Here is a 19,212-nt window from a genome sequence, read left to right on the forward strand (position 1 = left end):
GAAGGTGGGTGTTACCGGAGCTCGTGCATTTCCCTACTTCTGATCGGCTATTTAGCTTAAAACAACAGTGTCACCGGCCTCGCGCTTCGGGCCGTCTCTCCCAAAGCCCCCACCCAACTCTCTTTCCCTCTCTCGGGGTCTGGGTTCGATTCTTCTTTTTGCTGGACTCGCATTCAACGAATGGTAATCTGGAGTAGTTTGTGCGCAGATCTCTCGGCAAGGGAAGCGGTTTGTGTCATCGATCTGTAGAGCTCTGGGGTTCGAAATGGAGGCTTTCAGCGCGAAGGATTTCTCCACGATTGGAGGGATCGCGACAGTCTCGCTGCTCCATTCCTTCATCCCCACCCACTGGCTCCCTTTCTCCATTGTCGGCCGCGCCCAGAAATGGACCCTCTCCAGAACTCTCCTCGTCAGTGAGTTCTTCAGATTCTTTCTTTAGGTCTTTTTATCTTTTTCAGAATAATTCTAGGTTTGATTTTTATACTGTCATAAAATGCGGTCAGAGATCTCGAATGATCGTATAGAATGTGGTTGTTAGGTAGGATCCGTAGATTTAGCTGAACTGAGCTTTAACTTGGTACTATCGGTCTTGGAAGGAGAGCAATGGAATCTTGGAGTATGTAGTGATAGTTTTAGGTATTTTTGTGCGAAAGGATGGGATTTAAGGTATTTAATGGCCACTAACTGGTATTTTGGCATATTGTGATTGGATAGATCTCAGACTCTTGGGGTTTGGCTTCGATGGTGAACCGATGAATTAATGTTTGTTTTAGTAATTCAAACAAAATCATTGATGGAAAAGTGTGGAACATATGGGAGAGGTGAAATTGGTTGTCGTCATGCTAGCAAATAGATAGCCTATTTATTTTTAATATATCTGAAACCTTTTTAACCCATAATGCTAATCCTAGTCATCCACTTCTTTTTAGCCGCTGATCCATCCTAAAATAATGAACCGATAAACAGAGGAGAAGCCATAGATTGGGCCATAAACGAGCTTGTTTGGTCCTAATTAGTATTCACCTCCTAAAAATTAGAGAAGAAATTGTTTCAAAAGTACAATAATGTGATAAACCTCAGGTATGCCTTAATATGGTGACCTTTTTTATTTAAGAATAATTATTTGCTAGGGAATGGAAGGATGTTAACGTCTTTCCTAACTTAATAAGCGGATATTCCCACATTAAATCCATGATATACATTTGTTGACTTTATGCAGGTTCCGTAAAACAGGGACAGCATTCATATAGAACATAAATAATTTTGGTTTTCCACATTCTGAAAAAAATAATTTCTTGCCAAAAGAATTTGGGTCCACTGGTTGGCAATCCTCTCCTTGGTGCTTCTGCTCGGGATAGGTTCCAGGTTTGAAGGAGGATGGTGGCATTGCCACCATAACTATAGAAAAAAGAAAAATCTTACTGAATGATTTATTGTCTTGTTTTTGAAATATTGAAGGGCTGAGTCAAGTAGCAATCATTTGCCTAATGAAGTCATCATAATTTCTAAGATCATTCTTCTTTCTTCTTCATTGTCGATAAACTTGACTAGCTGCAAAATATAAGTTGTTTTAATTGTCAAATTTCATAGTAAGCTGCTATACTATAACATCTTTTTTCAATTAGGGGGAAAAATGATAATTGTTCTTGATTGAGTTATTACTTACCTTTTAACTATGTTCTTTACACCCATTCTTTAAATCTTCTTTTAAAGGCTTGCCTTCTTTACTTTATTGGTATTAGTAGTTTGTTGTTTGTTGGAGGTCGCATCGGGGGATGTTATTCCAGTATGTCCATTCGCTCGCGAACAATGTAAAGATGGTATCTTTCTATGTCGCAAGATTATTTGCATAAGTTCAACTTCCTTTTTTGATGTGAGTGGAACTGTAGTTTGAGATTTAGACCTGATCAGTAGGTTCTTAGATTGGAATAGGTACTGGTGACTTACCCTTGACACCGCCTGCTACACTGTTAACCCGTTCTATCAGTTCAACGACATAGGAAGTTTGTTGTGTCCATTTGCAGAAATTATCTGGAGAGTTAATGTCCCCAAGAAGGTGAAGGTTTTCATGCAGCTGCTGTTAATGCACAAGCTTAATACTGGGGATCCTTTGGCAAAGAAGGGAAAGGGAATCTGCAATTATTGCTGTTTGGGCAGACCAAAGAAGAGTTGGTGGATCATTTGTTTCTGAATTGTTCCTTTGCTTGAGGTATTTGGAGGGCCTTTAAACCTGTTTAGGGATCCGAGGTTGGCCTGCTTCAATCTCTTCTTTGTGGTCATTGTGGAGGAAGAAGGGATTGCCACAGAGATTTGAAGTCTCTTTGGTACCAACTAGCAATGGCAGTTTGTTGGGCCTTATGGAAGGAAGGAATCAGATGATTTTCAAAGTGAATTTGTTTTGTGAATGGAGTGTTCTTTGTGCTGAAAAAGATCTGTAATTTTGATTGGGTCAAGGGTCAGGTAGCTAACTTGTAAGGGTTGACCTTCTCTCCGTTTGTCCCTAGTGCCTTGCTGGGGACTAACCATCCTTTTGTATCTTTTTCTTCTTAACAAATAGTGGAGATTGTCCCTTCTCCTTTACCTCAAAAAACAGAGCAAGTTTCAATTGAATTAGAGTTTCTTGCGATCTTTTCTTGTATTTAGGCAAAACTAAGCCAAGGGATTGTTGTCTTGTTGTGAAGAAGGTTGGTTAGAGATTGACTGAATTGAAGAGCAAGCTGGTCTCTGTCGGTAGAAAGACTACCTGCATGAATATTGTATCTTTTAGTGCGTCTATTTCTTTCGATGTGTCTAATATTCTCCGCTAGGCATCCTAATTCAGTTAAGCTTATTTAGTGATCATTGGTCCCTCTTATTTCCCAATATTCTGATCCATAAATAAAGAAAATCTTACCAAGTATCTCTAAATATTTCCTTAAGACTCAATGAAGTATGAACCTTACTTTGTGTTTCTTCTCTTTTTCCCCACTAGAGACATCCTATTCTTCAACATTTTCTAAGTTGATCCAATAAGTGAGGGCACATTGTTGGAGGAATCTGTTGTTCAAGATTGACTCTTTCACTTGTCTCATCAGCCCAAATGGTCATCCTCTGTCTTTTCAACAGTTATTTTGTTTCAAACAATTGCAGGGAAGGGTTCAAAGCTGAGCCTTGTTGCCCCTACGGTTTATCTAAGTAATTTTCATGCTTATAAATGCTCCTACATGTTCATATTCACTTTGCTCGTCATCGAAGCTCTTCTGGCACTTATGATAAACTAAATGGTGTTTTAATGTATGATGGTTAATAGAAAGTTATTAAAGAACTCTTTCTTTGGAGAAAATGAGTGGGTGTATGTAAAGATGATGCTTTGATGTTCATGTTGTGCATATTTTAGGCTGTTGCGGATTGTAAAATTTTTTTTCTCAATGATGATGATAATCCTGTTTTTTGGTTCCCTGGTCTGTTTTTTTATACATATGCCTTATCTTACTGCTGTCAACTGTATATTTACTTGAAAAGGATTTTAATCTCTATCCACATTATTGCACTCTTTTTTTTTTTTTGTGAGTGAAATCTGAAGACCTGCTTTTATCTCCAATGTAAAGCGGCTCATTGCAGTTGATTCCGTGACCATCTAGTTTTTAAAATTCTCAACATATACTGTTTTTGTAAATTTTATGTGCTTTTTTATGATGAACTTGTCAATTTTATTTTATAGAGACAATATTGGTTCCATTTTAAATGTTAATTCTCCTGCTCACTTCAAACAGGCAGGGTTGGACGATGCACAGATTTGCCAGATTTTCTCTATTTCATCTGGCTTCATAATTTTTTTCTTCTTAAGTTATGTTTTCCTGGGAAAATAACGGAGAGAAAGCATGTGAACAATAAAATTTTTTGATGTGACATTTGACACTAACCATAACTATCTAGCCTTTGCCCAGTTTGCCATTGGTGCCATGATTAATTCAGCTTGAAATACTTTTAGAGCTACATAGATGATGGTTTTCTGCCTTTTTACCTGGCAGCTTTTTAGTTTATCTTATGTTTCTAAATATATTTATTCATACTGAAGACCATGTGATGCTCATGCACTGTATCCACCCCTTCTCTCCCCCCCCCCCCCCAACCAAACGCTTTTCCCAGCTTTATGTATCCGAGTTCTTAAGCATCTCTCGAGGATGTAATTTTCAAGCTATGTTACTGTAGGTACCGGTAACAAAAATTGATCTTGTTGGCGTATCTCTGCTAATGCCAGTGATTCTTAATGGCAATAGTACTGATGGTATCCAGTTGTTTAATTGGTATATTTTTAAATTCTGCATGCTGATCAATTGAAATATGGGTAGATATATAAACAAGTGCGCCTCTGTCCTCTTTATATATTTGCATCTATATTTGTCCCTACATTTTTGTGTTGTGCAATGTGCATGCATTCTTCATTCTATCTGGATTTTAGTGATCTTTGACAGTGAACTTCCCATGTTTATTTTTGCATCTCACTAAAATTCCTGTGTCATCCATATCACTAGTTTGCCATGTTATAATGATGATCAGTCTACATCCACTTGTAATAGTTGATTTTTTAGATTTTTTGTTTTTGGTGTTTGAACAGGTGATAACTATTCTGTTAGGTAGTAGATCATTGTCTGATTGGATTCTTACTTGTTAGCTTTTAGGGTTATTTCAGACATTAAACAGAAACTGTTGTTGTTACTTGGATTGCAAAGATGTATGTGGTTCAATTGATGGGACTAACCAGGCATGCTTACGGAGTTTCTCTTTAATTTTACTAACAGCTGCATTTGGAGCTGTCCTGCATGTGATTTCGACCTCACTGCTTGGCATTACTGCAATTACCATGGCTAACACGATCGCTGGTGAGGAAACAGTGCATAGACTTGCTTCCTTGCTTCTCATAATTCTTGGAGGAAGTTATGTTCTGCTGTTCATATTTGGTAAGGGAGGCCATAGTCACTCCCACAACCATCCCATGGAGAAGATGGCTGTGGCTGGACTTATTCTTGTACCGGCATTATCTCCTTGTGCAACAACACTTCCAGTTTTCCTTGCTGTTGGCAACTCCTCATCTATGATGGTGCTAGCTATTATCGTTCTGCTATTCAGGTATGCCTCTATACATCTAATTTGGTCTTCTGAAAGAAAATTGATGAAATGAATTGGTTGCATTGTAGCTTGAATTCTGATTGGCGGCATTGCAGAATGTTTTATAAACTTTGTTCAGAATTTTAGACTTATGTGTAGGGAATATATATTGGATAATTAGTTAGGAAATTCGAGCAGGTTGGCCTGCTTTAGCGGGGGCTAAGCAGGATATCAGGGTGAATGTTCAACAGCCCTGTTATATTGATTCAGTTCAATACTTTGCAGAGGCTTTTTTATTTAAGTTTATATACTTTGCCAGTGGTAGCTCATTGGCTTCTCGGTTTTATCTTACTTTTGCCCTCACATGTTCTCGATACATTTAGACCGATGCTTCATCTAGTGATCAGAAATAAAATATTGACCTAGGTTGCATGTTTGATATAAAGTTCTTATCTGGATGAATTATATAGTTTTAGAAGCGCTCAGCATAAAACTTTGATGCCTTTCTTCATCCAAATCCATTCTCCGATCTCGATGAGTCATCTTTGATTATCAAAAACACGAATATCAATTTTTCTATCATAAATTTTGTTTAAAGCAATCTTGGTGAATGTAAAACTAGAGAGAGTTTTTTCAACACTTTGAAAAACTGCATTGTGCTTACTGCTACAAGAGAATTCCACTAATCATATATGCTTAGGGGAAACATCCTTCTGTAAGTGTTGTTTTGGCAATTGATATGCTGAAATATGTGGCTATTGAAAAGTTAACTTAGTATCATATTATTGACATTATATTGTTATAAATTGATTGCTATCAGATTAAAGATGGAAGAATGTAAAATTATAGTGTGGTTTGTGAAGGAGTATTTATACATTGAAGGATTGTTGGCAATGGAAGTATAGGTCTGGAGAAATTCTGGCTAGGAGCATCAGAATTTTGGTAAAACCTCATCAAATCAGAACTACCCATGTGGGATATAGTAAGAAATGTAATTGATATTGATTGGAAATATTGTTGACAAGGTCTGACCGGCTTAGATTTAGGCATTATGAATGTAACCAACATTCGACCCTGGTCAAGAGCATTTTTATTTATTTTATGTTTTTTATTTTTGTGTGTGAGTATTAGGTGAACACTTGATAAAAGTCGCATATAGTTTTCAGTTATTTCTTCATTTTTGGAAGTTGAATAAACAAATTATGGCTTTCGTTTCTTTTTTGCAGTACTGTAACTGTAATGACATCTCTAGTAGCCCTCTCATTTTATGGTGCCAGCCAACTCAAATTTCACTGGGTGGAGCGCTACGACAATCTTATTGTAGGCTCGGTGCTTTGTCTGGTTGGAATACTGACATTTGTTTTTCATGATCATGATGGTGAGGAGCATTCAACTGGGGAGAATTTTCCAAGAAAGCTGATCGTCTGATGATATTTGGGAAAACAATACTCATCAGAAACTCTGCATCATGTGGTGATTTTTGATTCATTGATGAGGTGAAAAGGTAATTACAATGTGGTTGAAGTAAAAGGGCATTGTGCCTTCAAGCTCTAATCACAAGGTTCTTTTACTTCAATCTTTATGTTTCTTGCTCTTGTTCCATGATGTATAAGTTTACCTTGGAGCCAGAGGGCAATGGCATATGGTGATGAAAGTTTGAGCCTGCAATACAAATTGCAGCAAGTCACTGTGTAACTCAAGTTGATGCTCAATATCTAGCGAGCATGAATTCGTCTGAGTACATAATTGAATTTCCCCAACTTAATGGAACAGGAATTTCTATATTCATATAAAGTTCTGGGATTGCTCCATCATAAAAGTAATGTTTTATTTGCTTCGTTTTTCCTTGTTTTGTTATTGTGTGGTCAACTTGGTAGCCTACATCTTTAGCAAGATACAAGTACAATTAGGCCCTGTTTGGAGAAGCTGTTAGTAGTAGAGCTTTTGGAAGTAGAGCTGTCTGAAGCAGAGCGTTTATAAAAAGCTGTTTGCTATTTGGTAACTATATTTCTAAAGTACTGTGGCACTTTAACATGTGGTAAACAAACTGAAAAAGTACTTTTATATAACAAAATGACCATAAAGGACATTACCAGTATTATACAACAGAGCATAATAAAATATAATATATATTAATACATAAATATATGATATAGTATAATATTAATGTAATATAATATAATATTATTATAATATAGTATTATAATATTATGCATTATGGAATAATAATTTAATATAATATTAAATTATTTAACATAACATATCAATGTATTATGATATAATGTAATATAATATTATATTTATAGTATAATATAATAATAAATATATAAAATATTATAATTATTAGTGTAAATTAATTTTTTATCCTTCTAATGACTATTTATCTTTCTAACAAATTTTCTAGCTAGGTGATAAAATTGGTTAACTAATTACTAATATTTTATTTTTATTTATTTATTTATTATTTTATTTCATTGAAATATAGAGGGGTCGCCGGTCATGGGTGGTGGCCGGCATGGTGGCTGCCACCGTGGGCAGCCACGAGCTCCCAAAATAAAAAAAAAAAAAAGAAAAAAGAAGAAGAAGAAGAAGGAACAGAGGCGGCGGCGTTGAGAGGAAGAAAAAGATAGAGAGGGAGAGGGAGAGGATGGGTGAGAGAGGAAGAGGCGGAAAGAGGGTTTTGGGGAAAAAAAGTGTGATTTAAATGAGAGTATTTTGGTTCAAAAAACAGCTTTCCGACAAAGCTGAAAACAGTGTTTTCGGAAAGCTCCAAATTGGAGCTTCTCCCCAAAAGCTGTTTTCAGCTTCTCGCAAAAGCTAAAACAGCCTTTCGAAAATTTTACCAAACACCATTTTTTATTTTAAAGTATTTTTGGAGGGCCAGAAAGTACTTTTTGGCCCTCCAAAAGCTCTCCCAAACTGGACATTAATCGTTGTAGCTTATTTGGGCTATCCTTGTCCATATTATCTATAGTTACCTGGAAGGAGCCGTCAGACTTGGAGCTAAAGGTTATTCAAATTTTTGACTTGATATCCAACCAAAATGATTAAACTTAGTAGAATGTATGCATGCATGGAGAGATAGAAGCTGGGAGGGATAGAGGTCTACGCATAAAATAGTTAAAAAAAATAGATATTTTAAATAATATAAAATAATGTATATTTTTTTGACTATTTGATGCATAGATTAGAGGTCTTTAAATTATATAATTTTTAATATAAAGTAATATAGAGATAGTAGATGGCATGTAATGTCTTAGATCATTGACATAGGATCTCCATCATTTGATTAGACCTAATCAAATTAAGTGAAGATCTCCTTGAGTATAGCCAAATCTACTTTATATATATATATTCGTATTCATGTATACAAGAGTAGACTGCTGCCATCTTCTTTTAAAAATATATCTATCCTCTCGAGTCTAAAATCAATAGTAGGATATCCAAATCAAAAATTCACATAGTTAATCATAATTTATATAATTAAAATATGATGCTAATATTTGTAAATATCAGTAAATAATATTTGTAAATAATTTGAAATAGTTAAAATATATAACTTTTCTAAAAGTAATATAATAAGAATGGAAATTAGAAAAGGCGTGCTTGGAATCGAGGGGGTAGAGACTGCACCAAGAATGATTTTTGTCCCATGTTTATGTATTGGACGATATCATCCCTCAAGTACAACGGAATTGGTCCAGCATAAAGTCTCCCATCACAAGAATGATTGCATGAGAATTTGGGTGGGGAGAATATATTTTGATGTCAAAACACCCAAGGACTTTCTTTTTTATTTGGAAGCCTTCTGACACAAAAATTTTAGTTTCAAAACCTTTTTCACACTAAAGTTTTGGCATCACAAAACATGAGGTTGGAATATAGAAAATGGTGTGCAATGTGTAAACTGTGAATTATAGTTTGGGTTTTAGAGTTGTAGTAAATCCATATTAGAAGCATCTTGTTAGCTGATACCACTAGGGTATGTGGGGGACCAAAAGTAGGGTGTCTACAATTGAATGCAAGTCTGCTTATACTACAATATCCAATGTAGAAATATTCAAAAATATGATGGCTTTAAGATTTAAACCTTTTCCAAAAAAAAAAAGAGAACCACCATAAAAATTCTAAAAAATTATAAGCATTCCAAGAAGAAGCCCTGGCCCCAAGGCTTGGGCTTCTTTCTAAGCCCCATGGAGACCTTTTTTGGTTGGGTTGCAACTAAGGACTATCTTGCGGTAATAATTGCAGGACTATTTATATTTTGAGTAGGTATTATAGTTTTTTTTAAAAAAAATCTCCCTCTGCTTTCCATCTCCTTCACTTTATCTCCTCCTCCACCCCTCTCTTTCACCTTCTCCACCTTTCTCAAGGCCTTCATGCTGCCTACTTTCTTTCACATGGGCACCCATATCTATATCCAAGCTCTCATCACTAACTTCGACACTCAGCACTTCGTCCATAATCTTCGTCGATAATACTTTATCTCCATGTACATCGAGCGCTTCAACCTGGCATTCGCATGCAAGGTATTCGACGGCATGGCTGCCAAAAGCTCCTCTTTAAACCAAACTTTCTTCCAAATGCAAGAGGAAGCTTTTTAATAAGTTAAGTTGCTGCAACTTAAGTTGTAATATGACGGGAGTTGTAGTAAAATTTCAATTATAAGGGAAATATTTGTTTAAGTCCTTTCCTCCCAACAAAATTGGAGCACCTATAGAGCAAAACTTTAATTTAAATAAAGAATACAAATATCATCTCAAATCGTTATCCCCATTTAGCAGCACTCATCATGATAAATCGATCTTATAAAAAATTTCCGCCCTAGACTGAACAGAACTTTTAAAGCTGACATTGGCAAACCTCCATTGGTTTGTTATTCTTTGTGGGTCTTTTAAGCCATATATTAGACCCGGTATATCTCCTAAACCAACAGCCCATGATAATTTGCCCAATGGCTTCCCAATCCGACGGTCCTGATCTCCCAACTGCAAGCCCAATAACCCGGTAAGGGTAGTTTGGTAATTTTAGGATTTCTTGGTCTTCTACATACCCTCCTTGCAAACCCAATGGTTTTCTTGGCGGCCAGCACCGACGAAGATCTAGGGTTTTGCCTCTCCCTCTTCTCATCCATCACTAATGGCGCCCCAGAAGAAGGCGGTAATGTTCTCAAAATGTTCTTTTCTTCTTCTTTTTTTCCCTTCTTCCTTTGTTGGTCGTAGATTTGCTTTCCATTTTCTTGGGATTCTTCGTTGATTTGGGGGATTTTTTGCTTTCTTTTTTATGCAGAAGAAGAGTACTGAGAGCATAAACAACAGGCTCGCTCTCGTTATGAAGAGCGGGAAGTATACCCTCGGGTACAAGACGGTTCTCAGATCCCTTCGGAATTCCAAAGGTTTCTTCATCTTTCTTCTTCCAGTCTCTCTTTTATCGCCATTTTTTTCAGGTTTTTGATCTCTAATGCTATCTTAGAGATTTACCTCCATGACCAACAGATAGTTCCGGCTAGTAAATTTACTGTTTTTTTATTGAGATGGGTTATGATTTGGTTTAGTTTTATGCGTAGAAACGTCTTTTAAATGTTGGTCGTCATGGTCTGGGACTGGAGTTTGGCTCTTTGGCTGTTGAACCGTGCCTAAGAGATGAATGCAGTTCCCGATATTAATCTCGCCCTTATTCCCCGCTTGAATTCATCTAGATTCTTTGCCTAAATCTAGGGGAATGTGTGGAGGGCGAAACATAATATTATTGACGAAAAAAAATGTTAGCTAAGACATTGAATCTTAATATCAGTTATTATTTAATGTAAAATATCACATTCGTAGGTGTGCACATTTGCTATAAGTGTTTCAATCTTTACAGCTATCTGAGCTTTTTCTGTGCAGGGTAGTTTATCCCCCACTGTTTTCTTTGTTTTTTCAGATAGTGTGATAATTTATTATTTGAATGCTCATCTGTCAGGTAGTCATTAGAAAATTGACTTTCTAGGAACAAAGAATCAATTGTTTTTGTTATTTCAGTGTGGCTTGATTATGATGTGGTTTAATAATTTCATATCGAATTATTGTTAATTTTGGGACTTTTAGCCACAGTAATGTGAGTTAATAAACTCATCATGTTATACACTGTGGTAAATCATGATTTGAGTGGTTTATGATTGTAAATACTGAATATGTCGTCCGTTTCATACTTTTGTATGTATCACATATTTTGCCTCTACCTAGGTTTATTCCGGGAACATAGCACCAATGATGTCATAAGTTCTGTGCATCCATATGAAAAAAATAGTAATTGGTAGTCTTCAAAAGTTATGCCAGTTTTTGGGTTAAATTGATGTTAACATGATGAAGAAGAATATCTAATTTTGCAAAACTATATAAAGGAACTTATCCTTTTGATGCGTAGATGAATTACCAAATGAAAACAGCAGTTTCTATACAATAATCTAGCATGTTTCACTGATATTCTTGATCATTGGCCTCTGCAACCTTACAATTTAAATTGCTGTAGCTGCTATACACAATATCACCACACAAATGTACAATTGTAACTTGTTGCAAACCATTATGCCACTACCATCTTTGCGTGCTACCATCAGGGCTAAATATGACATGGTCACTTTACCGATACTTATTGCAAAATTAGTCGCGCCGGGTATCAGACCTCTTCTGCCATTGCCACCAAAAAACCTGTTATTTATGCTGGTAATCATTGCAAACAATTGATTGGTTTTCTCACTCACCAATTGATTTTCTCCAGGGAAGTTGATAATTATTGCAAACAATTGCGCTCCTCTCCGCAAGTCTGAAATTGAGTATTATGCAATGTTGGCTAAGGTTGGCGTACATCATTTCAACGGGAGTAAGTATTATTCTGTCTGCTATAAATGGAGTTTCCGCAACCTATTGTTTGTGGTATAATTATTATGCTAAGTTTTTTTTACTTTTTTATACTTGTAAATTAGAAAGGTGAGATTTCTTGTCGATCAAATTATTTTATTAACTAGAGTGTGATAGCCATTCTGCGAGCCATTTGACTATTAAGTCTGTAAACCTAAGATATCAGAACAAACTAATACAGGCATATGTGTACGGATTGTCTGATGATCTTCTCACATGCAAATGCAAAAATAATACTGTTTTTTCAAATTTGTTTTAAGTTTTATTATCAGGAAGACCGTTTCCTGTTTGTAAGCATTCTTTTTAAAGAGAAGCCAAAATGGAAGAGATTGATTCAATTAGGGGTGGTAGCTTCCTAAAATCATCTTGAGAAATGTAGGATGTTATTGGGAAGCAATTAAAAAGGCTTTGGAGCAGTTGACTCATTTATATCTTTACCTTTGGTCCTTAAATCTCATCAAATTATTTCCAATGCTATTTTTTGTTTTCACTTCCGGTATTCAATGTTTGTGTCCCATTCTTTGGTGCCAGTCCTAAGAGACCTACCTGTAACTGTGTCCGAGTACCCAAAAATTTGAGCATCCTGCTCAAGTATTTTTCAAACGTTCAATTCATTTTATCAGCTTGTGGGTGTGCTGGCGAAACCTACCAGGCCAATCCTAATTGGTCCAGCTTGGATCCAAGACTGTTTTTGGACTGACCCTACATTTTTATAGTTTACAAATGCATAGTTTAAGGGCTAAATCTTTCACTGTTATTGCCCCTTGGACGCCCCTGCAAGTTCACTGTCCGGTTGGTTCTTTTTCTTCGTTTTCTTTTTTATATCAATCTAAAATTGTCTTCCAGCATCTTGGTTTATTTTTTAGAGGCATTTTTTGTGCAAGCAGAGAAGGACCTTCTATTTCTGTTGCCTATCTTCCTCTACCAAACCAGGAAGAAGTCAGGACAGGGGAATGGAACGAGAAATGTGTTATATTATATAATTATTATGTAGCTGGGTGACACTCGTACATATTGGTGTACCTGCGGCTTGTAGGGCATCATAAATCACCCATTTATGTTTCATAATTTAACTAGCATGGAACTGCTTGGGCTTAGTAAGCAATTGGTCATGGATAGTTTTTTCTCCTCCCTTGAAAGCACAGCTTTATTTTTTGGTAAAATCCTGTAAATCCATGCTCTATGAGATGTTTGTTTATGCTATGGAGGTTATACATTTAGACTTGTATGATGTTGTTTGCTGCCTCTTCATTTTCTGAGTGTTTGTCATATTCGCAGATAATGTGGACCTTGGAACAGCCTGCGGCAAATATTTCCGTGTAAGCTGCCTTAGCATTATTGATCCTGGTGTGTTCAATGGACATGCAGTCATTGTACCTTGGCCTCTCTCTTTTTTTTCCCGCTAGATTTCGATCATTTATTTTTGTATTTGTTTGCGTTTCAGGTGACTCCGACATCATCAAGAGCATCCCAGGTGACCAGTGAGAGAAGGGAGAGAAATCTAGGTTGTACTTGTGATTTAGGGATCAAATGTTGTCGATCAGTCAAGTCCTTGCTTGGTCTAGGGTTGTTCCCTACTATAGATTTTGACTTTAAATTGTTGCAAGATAACTGTGCTGCATTTATCATTTTGTTGTTGTTTTGTCATTTTAACACCTTTTATTGCCAAGGGGGACTTGATTCTTTTGCCCCAGGTGAAATGTTTTTAAGTTTTTTATGGTTTGTGAAGCCAAATTCTAATTACATTTTTTATCTAGTGTATTTTTCTACGATCTGCCAATGTGGAGCTCCCATTCTATGTTCTGTGGTAGATCTTGGAGTGGGTTGTCCAGTATGTATCTGGGAAATAATAAATATATTTAGGAGTGAGATAACATAAAATGGAATATCAGAAGCCAGGAAATTGATAAATATAATTTGTCTACACAATTTTATGGCGATGGTATACTGGAGAATTTCCGAGTGTATGTGTTGAGATACTATGGAGGAGTGTATGTGTAGAGTCTGGGCCTGACATGGTTTAGGATTTCGATGATGCATGGGATTTTTCGTTCTTCAAAGTTAACTAGTTTGTTTATAAGTCGTAATCTGATTTCATGGTATTATGGTTAATTTCCAATTTGATTGAGATTTAATGTGCTGACTTGGTTGGAACTCGAAATTGGAAGGCTCGATCACAGCTACAATTTTCTTCAATTTATTGAATGTTCTTTTGTATTATTCATGAATTTTTCTTATGAGTTTTTAGAATTATTTTTGAAAAATGAATTAATCCAAAGCTATTCAATTATTCTTGAATTATATATGAATTTTGTGAGTTATTCATGACTGAGAAAAACGAGTTAATCCGCAGCTATCCAATTATTTTGGAATTATATGTAACTTTTATGATTTATTTAGAAAATGTTCATGACAAAAAAAAGAAGCCTCTCGTTGTTGCACGGAGGCCTGTTTTATTAGGAACTGTATATTATATATTGCTGCTAATAATATTTTTTTGCTATTATTTGTTATGTTCATCTCTCTTGCACTTATTTTTAAGTAAATAAATTTATAAACATTTAAACGTTTATTTTTAACTTTATTTTTTCCTTTTTTTATTATTCAAACTCTTTGATGAGTGTTTTATTTTTTTTTTTTTTTGAATTCCGGAGCATTATTTTTCCGAACACCATGGTCCCAACCACCCAAAATCAAATGAGTGTAAACTTGTCGCAGGTTAATACATCCCCTCTCCCATCGTTTCTTTATAGCGCTTTCTTACACATATCATCAGGCACAATGAAAATTTTTTGGTATATCCTGTTAGGACTGACCTCTTAATATAGATTAATAAAAAAAATTCCTTGTTCTCTCTAATTTGACACCTTCCTCACAAGCAATATTTTCGTCCTTTCTCCTCTGTTGCCTCCCATTAACACTGATCTTCTTAGATTTGAAATCTTCACTCTTGCATAGGTCAACCTTTACCGTTGCATGGTTCGAGATCTCTCAATTCAAGTCCTTCAATCTTCATGAATAAGGCTCTGTTTAGGGAAGCTGTTGGCATTTAGAGTTTTAAAAGTGGAATTTTTGGAAGTAGAATTTTCTAAATGAGAGTTTTTATAAAAAACTATTTGGTAACTATATTTTTAAAGTTGTTGGGGGAAAAACCCCAAGTCATACATCCACGGAGGCGCTCGGCCGAAGTACGCCGACCGGAAAGCCGCTCGGCCGAAGAGCGCCGACCGAAAAGCTGCTCGGCCAAGGAGTACCGGCCAGAAAGCTGCTCGGCCAAAGGATGCCGACCAGGAAGGCGCTCGACTAGAGGGCACCGACCAGAGTGCGCGCCAAGAGGTGCCCAACCAAAATAAGCTGCTCGGTTAGAAAGTGCGACCAAAGACAGCGCCGAGGCGCTCTGCTAGAAGGTGCTCGCCTAAAGGGCGCCGACCAGGAGTGCTCAAAGCAGCCCCGCCACAGGGCGCCCCATTGGGCGACCAGCTCGGCTCGGCACCCTTGCCGAGCCGATGCCTTAACCAAATGTTCAACCTCCGCCTAAAGTCCAAGGGACTTGACAACTCCTACGGCTTGCGACCTGCCACTATCTCCAAGCCATCAAGGCATAAGATTTCCGCAGGCGTTCGGCACGACCTGCCATTAATGCATGAGACTCCCTCAAGTCTCCGATGCACTCAGGCATTTAATGAACACGGCCCAAGACGATCTCCGGATCACTGAACCATCAGAGCGCATGGCTCTACCTGACCGCCGGTTCATTCGGTAATAAATGCACTTACCATCCACAGACCCCAGGCCCGCTACGGCCGGCGGTTCAACCACTCCAACAGGTCCGATCGACCGTGACAACTCCCTGGTTCCGGTCTGATTCGGCCCCGTTCTCCACTACGCCATAAATGGGCCAAATCGTGCCCAATTATTACAGACAGGGACAAATCCCCCGGTTACCTCCCAGGTAACGTAATCCCCTCCTATAAAAGGGAACCTGGGAGAACCAAGGGAGGGGGAGGACAACAAAAACGGAAACAGATCCTCGGGACTGAACCCTCCGGGAAGCACAGACACAATTGAGGACATCATCCTCTTCGTCTTCTTTATCTTATCCAAATGTTTTTGCTGTCTTCTCCATATACTCTCTTCCCTGCTCTCTCCACATACTTGCCCCCTCTGACTTAGGCATCGGAGGGCCGGCGCCGGGGAGCCCGGCCACCGGTTTTTCTTGCAGGACTTGCACACCCCCCCGCGGCTGGCTGGCCGTCCGCCCCTTGCAGCAGCGGAGCTCCTCCTTCCCCGGCTTCACGGCGGCCCCCGGGTCTAATTTCCAGCAACAGTTGGCGCTAGAGGAAGGGCCCGAGTTCGCTGCCATGAAGCTAAGAAGCAAAGGGGCCTCCAACGCCTCTCGACGTCCTCCACCCAGTCCTGAGCACTCCGTCCGAAACTCACCACCTCCGGCTGAGTCAGTTCATCAAGTTCGGCCGGAGCAGTTTGATGCCCTGGTGCAACAGGTGCAGGCCTTGGCCACCGCTGTCCAAAGCCTGCAACCTAGAGGCATCCCAACGGCACCGCCTCCCCCGGCTCCAGTTCAACCGGAGCCCCCTACAAGCGGGCTTCCTCTTCGAGGTCAGGACTCTCAAGTCTAGGCCTCCCTCTGGAGAGAGCACCCAGTCAGAGACCACGGAGGCTGGCCACAACCTTCAGAAGCTGAGTCGGTTCCAGGGCAACCTGCACCCGGAGGAACCGCTGTAGCGATCCTTCAGAATGATGAACTCGACAAGAAGGTTGAGAAGCTGGAGCGCCAAATCCAGGCACTCCACGGGAGAAAATCGGGACGTAACGACGACTTCGAGTTCAATACGAAGTCGCCCTTCTCCCAGGAGATTGAAGATGAACCGGTTCCCCTCCGGTTTAAGATGCCCCAGGTGGAGCCTTACAACGGCAAGGCTGATCCCCTTGACCACCTGGAGAGTTACCGGGTCTTAATGGCCCTGCAAGGAGCCTCGGAAGCCATGATGTGCAAGGCTTTCCCGGCGACACTCCGAGGACCAGCCCGGCTTTGGTTCACCGGGCTGAAGCCGAGTACTGTCTCCTCCTTCGAGCAGCTCGGCAGACAGTTTGCTGGCAACTTCGCCGCTAGCCAGCCCCAGCGGCGGACATCCGACTCCCTCCTCGACATCAAACAAAAGGAGGGAGAGTCCTTCAAGGAATATCTGGACCGGTTCACCGCCGCAACATGGGAAGTCCGGGAGCTTGACCAGTCAATCGCCATGTCGGCGCTGAAGACTGGAGCCCGGTCCTACAGATTCCTCTTCTCAATTGAGAAGAATTTCCCAGCGGACCTTACAGAAATGTTCGCTCGGGCCCGGAAATATGCCAAGGCTGAGGAAGCCGTGGCCGTCAGGCGGGGCGGGACCGAGCAGAACCCCAAGAAGAGGCGCCGCGAGGAACGCGGCCAGCCCAGAAGCCCATCTCTGCGACAAGCCAAGAATCCGCCCCGCCCGAGGAGTCCACCCCGACTGAGGGGACCGCCACAGCAGAGGTCACCACTCCGCCCGAGGTTCTCACTGCAGGCCCGTGCACCTGAAGGGAGGTATGAAAAATACACCCCCCTCAACACCCCTCGGGCCGAAATTCTCATGGAGATCGAGAGTCGAGATCGCATCCGGCTCCCACCTCCGAAGCCTGATACCCGAACCCGGCGCGATAACCGGAAGTATTGCCGTTTCCACCGGGACAAAGGTCATGATACCGAGGAGTGTTACCAGCTTCGAAATGAGATCGAAGCACTCATCCGCCGAGGGGTGCTTGATCGGTTTGTGCAAGGCCGGCGTGAGGAAAAGCAGCCCGCCGAAGCAGCAGCACAGCCTGAAGGTTCGAATGCCAACATGCCCATTGCCGGCGTCATCAACACTATCCGAGGAGGGGCCTCGGCTGGAGAAGCCTCGGAGGGAGAAACCTCATCGAAGCGCCCGCGCGCTTCTGAAGTCATCTCCTTTTCAGACGATGACTTAGAGGGAGTTGAAACTCCCCATGATGATGCCGTGGTCATCTCCATGATCATAAATAGATTTGATGTAAAACGCATCTTAGTCGATAATGGAAGCTCGGCGAATGTTTTGTACTTTGGTGCATATTGTAAAATGGGGATGACCAAAGAACAGCTATGGAGGATGAATGCTCCGTTGATTGGATTTACTGGGGATTCAGTCCCAGTAGAGGGCGAGATCGACCTTCTGGTCACGGCCGGGCTCGCCCCTCGTGAAAGCACCGTGGGGATGAGCTTCCTCGTGATACGCCTTCCCTCGGTCTACAATGCCATCCTCGGGAGGCCAGGCCTCAACGCCCTCCGAGCAGTAGTCTCCACTCACCATCTGCTCATGCGATTCCCCACCAGTCGGGGGGTCGGCGAAGCTCGAGGAGACCAAATGGTGGCAAGGCGATGCTACCTGGCGACCCACGAGGCAAAGCAACCCGCCGAAGTGCCTGCCCCAGCGACTGACCAGCCCTCAACCGAGGTTCTGGAGGCACGGGTCGACCCTCAGAAAGAGCGGGTAGAGCCCGGTGAGTTATTAATTCAGGTTCCTCTACGTGAGAACTCTCCTGAGCTAACCGTGCAGGTCGGCTCCGATCTTGACGCGCACGAGAGGGGTCGCCTCGCCAACTTCCTGCGAGACAACATGGATGTTTTCGCATGGTCGCCTGCAGACATGCCGGGGATAGATCCAGAGATCATGGTCCACCGGCTCCAAGTAAAGCCAACCAGCAAGCCCGTGCGGCAAAAGAAGCGGGGCGCCGCCCCTGAACGACAGCAAGCAGCAGCCGAGGAGGTCAGCAAACTCCTCGAAGCTGGATTCATCCGGGAGATAGCTTACCCGGAGTGGCTCGCCAATGTGGTCCTCGTCAAGAAGGCCAACGGGAAGTGGCGTATGTGCGTGGACTACACTGATCTGAATAAAGCCTGTCCAAAGGACAGTTTTCCACTTCCCAGCATCGACCAGCTCGTGGACTCCACTTCGGGTCACGAGCTACTGGCATTCATGGACGCCTTCTCCGGATACAACCAGATCCGCATGGCGCCAGAAGATGAGGAGAAGACAGCCTTCATCACCGATGGGGGAACCTATTGCTACAAGGTGATGCCATTCGGCTTAAAAAATGCCGGGGCAACTTATCAGAGGCTGGTCAGCCGGATCTTCAAAGATCAAATAGGCCGGAACATGGAGGTCTACAT

General features: G+C 40.5%; 2 protein-coding genes across 3 annotated transcripts; both read left to right on the top strand.

Annotated features, from left to right (window-relative positions):
* Positions 1-60: 60 nt before the first annotated feature.
* Positions 61-6,896, top strand: LOC103709053. The gene is made up of 4 exons (XM_008794227.4): positions 61-137; positions 209-413; positions 4,782-5,109; positions 6,315-6,896. The coding sequence occupies exons 2-4, from the start codon at positions 266-268 to the stop codon at positions 6,514-6,516; spliced, it is 678 nt and encodes a 225-aa protein (XP_008792449.2). The 5' UTR covers positions 61-137; positions 209-265; the 3' UTR covers positions 6,517-6,896.
* A 3,240-nt stretch (positions 6,897-10,136) lies between these two features.
* Positions 10,137-13,881, top strand: LOC103709054 (60S ribosomal protein L30-like). Of its 2 annotated transcripts, none has more exons than XM_039124810.1 (5): positions 10,137-10,248; positions 10,378-10,483; positions 11,848-11,949; positions 13,266-13,306; positions 13,432-13,881. In XM_039124810.1, exons 1-5 carry the CDS (start codon positions 10,228-10,230, stop codon positions 13,864-13,866), a joined length of 705 nt encoding a protein of 234 aa, XP_038980738.1. In that variant the 5' UTR covers positions 10,137-10,227; the 3' UTR covers positions 13,867-13,881. The 2 variants fall into 2 exon arrangements, with proteins under 2 accessions (XP_038980738.1, XP_008792450.1); XM_008794228.4 differs by having other exon boundaries at positions 13,266-13,334; positions 13,432-13,753.
* Positions 13,882-19,212: the final 5,331 nt, after the last annotated feature.

Source organism: Phoenix dactylifera, chromosome 3 (genome assembly GCF_009389715.1).
Source record: "Phoenix dactylifera cultivar Barhee BC4 chromosome 3, palm_55x_up_171113_PBpolish2nd_filt_p, whole genome shotgun sequence".
Classification (NCBI taxonomy): domain Eukaryota; kingdom Viridiplantae; phylum Streptophyta; class Magnoliopsida; order Arecales; family Arecaceae; genus Phoenix; species Phoenix dactylifera.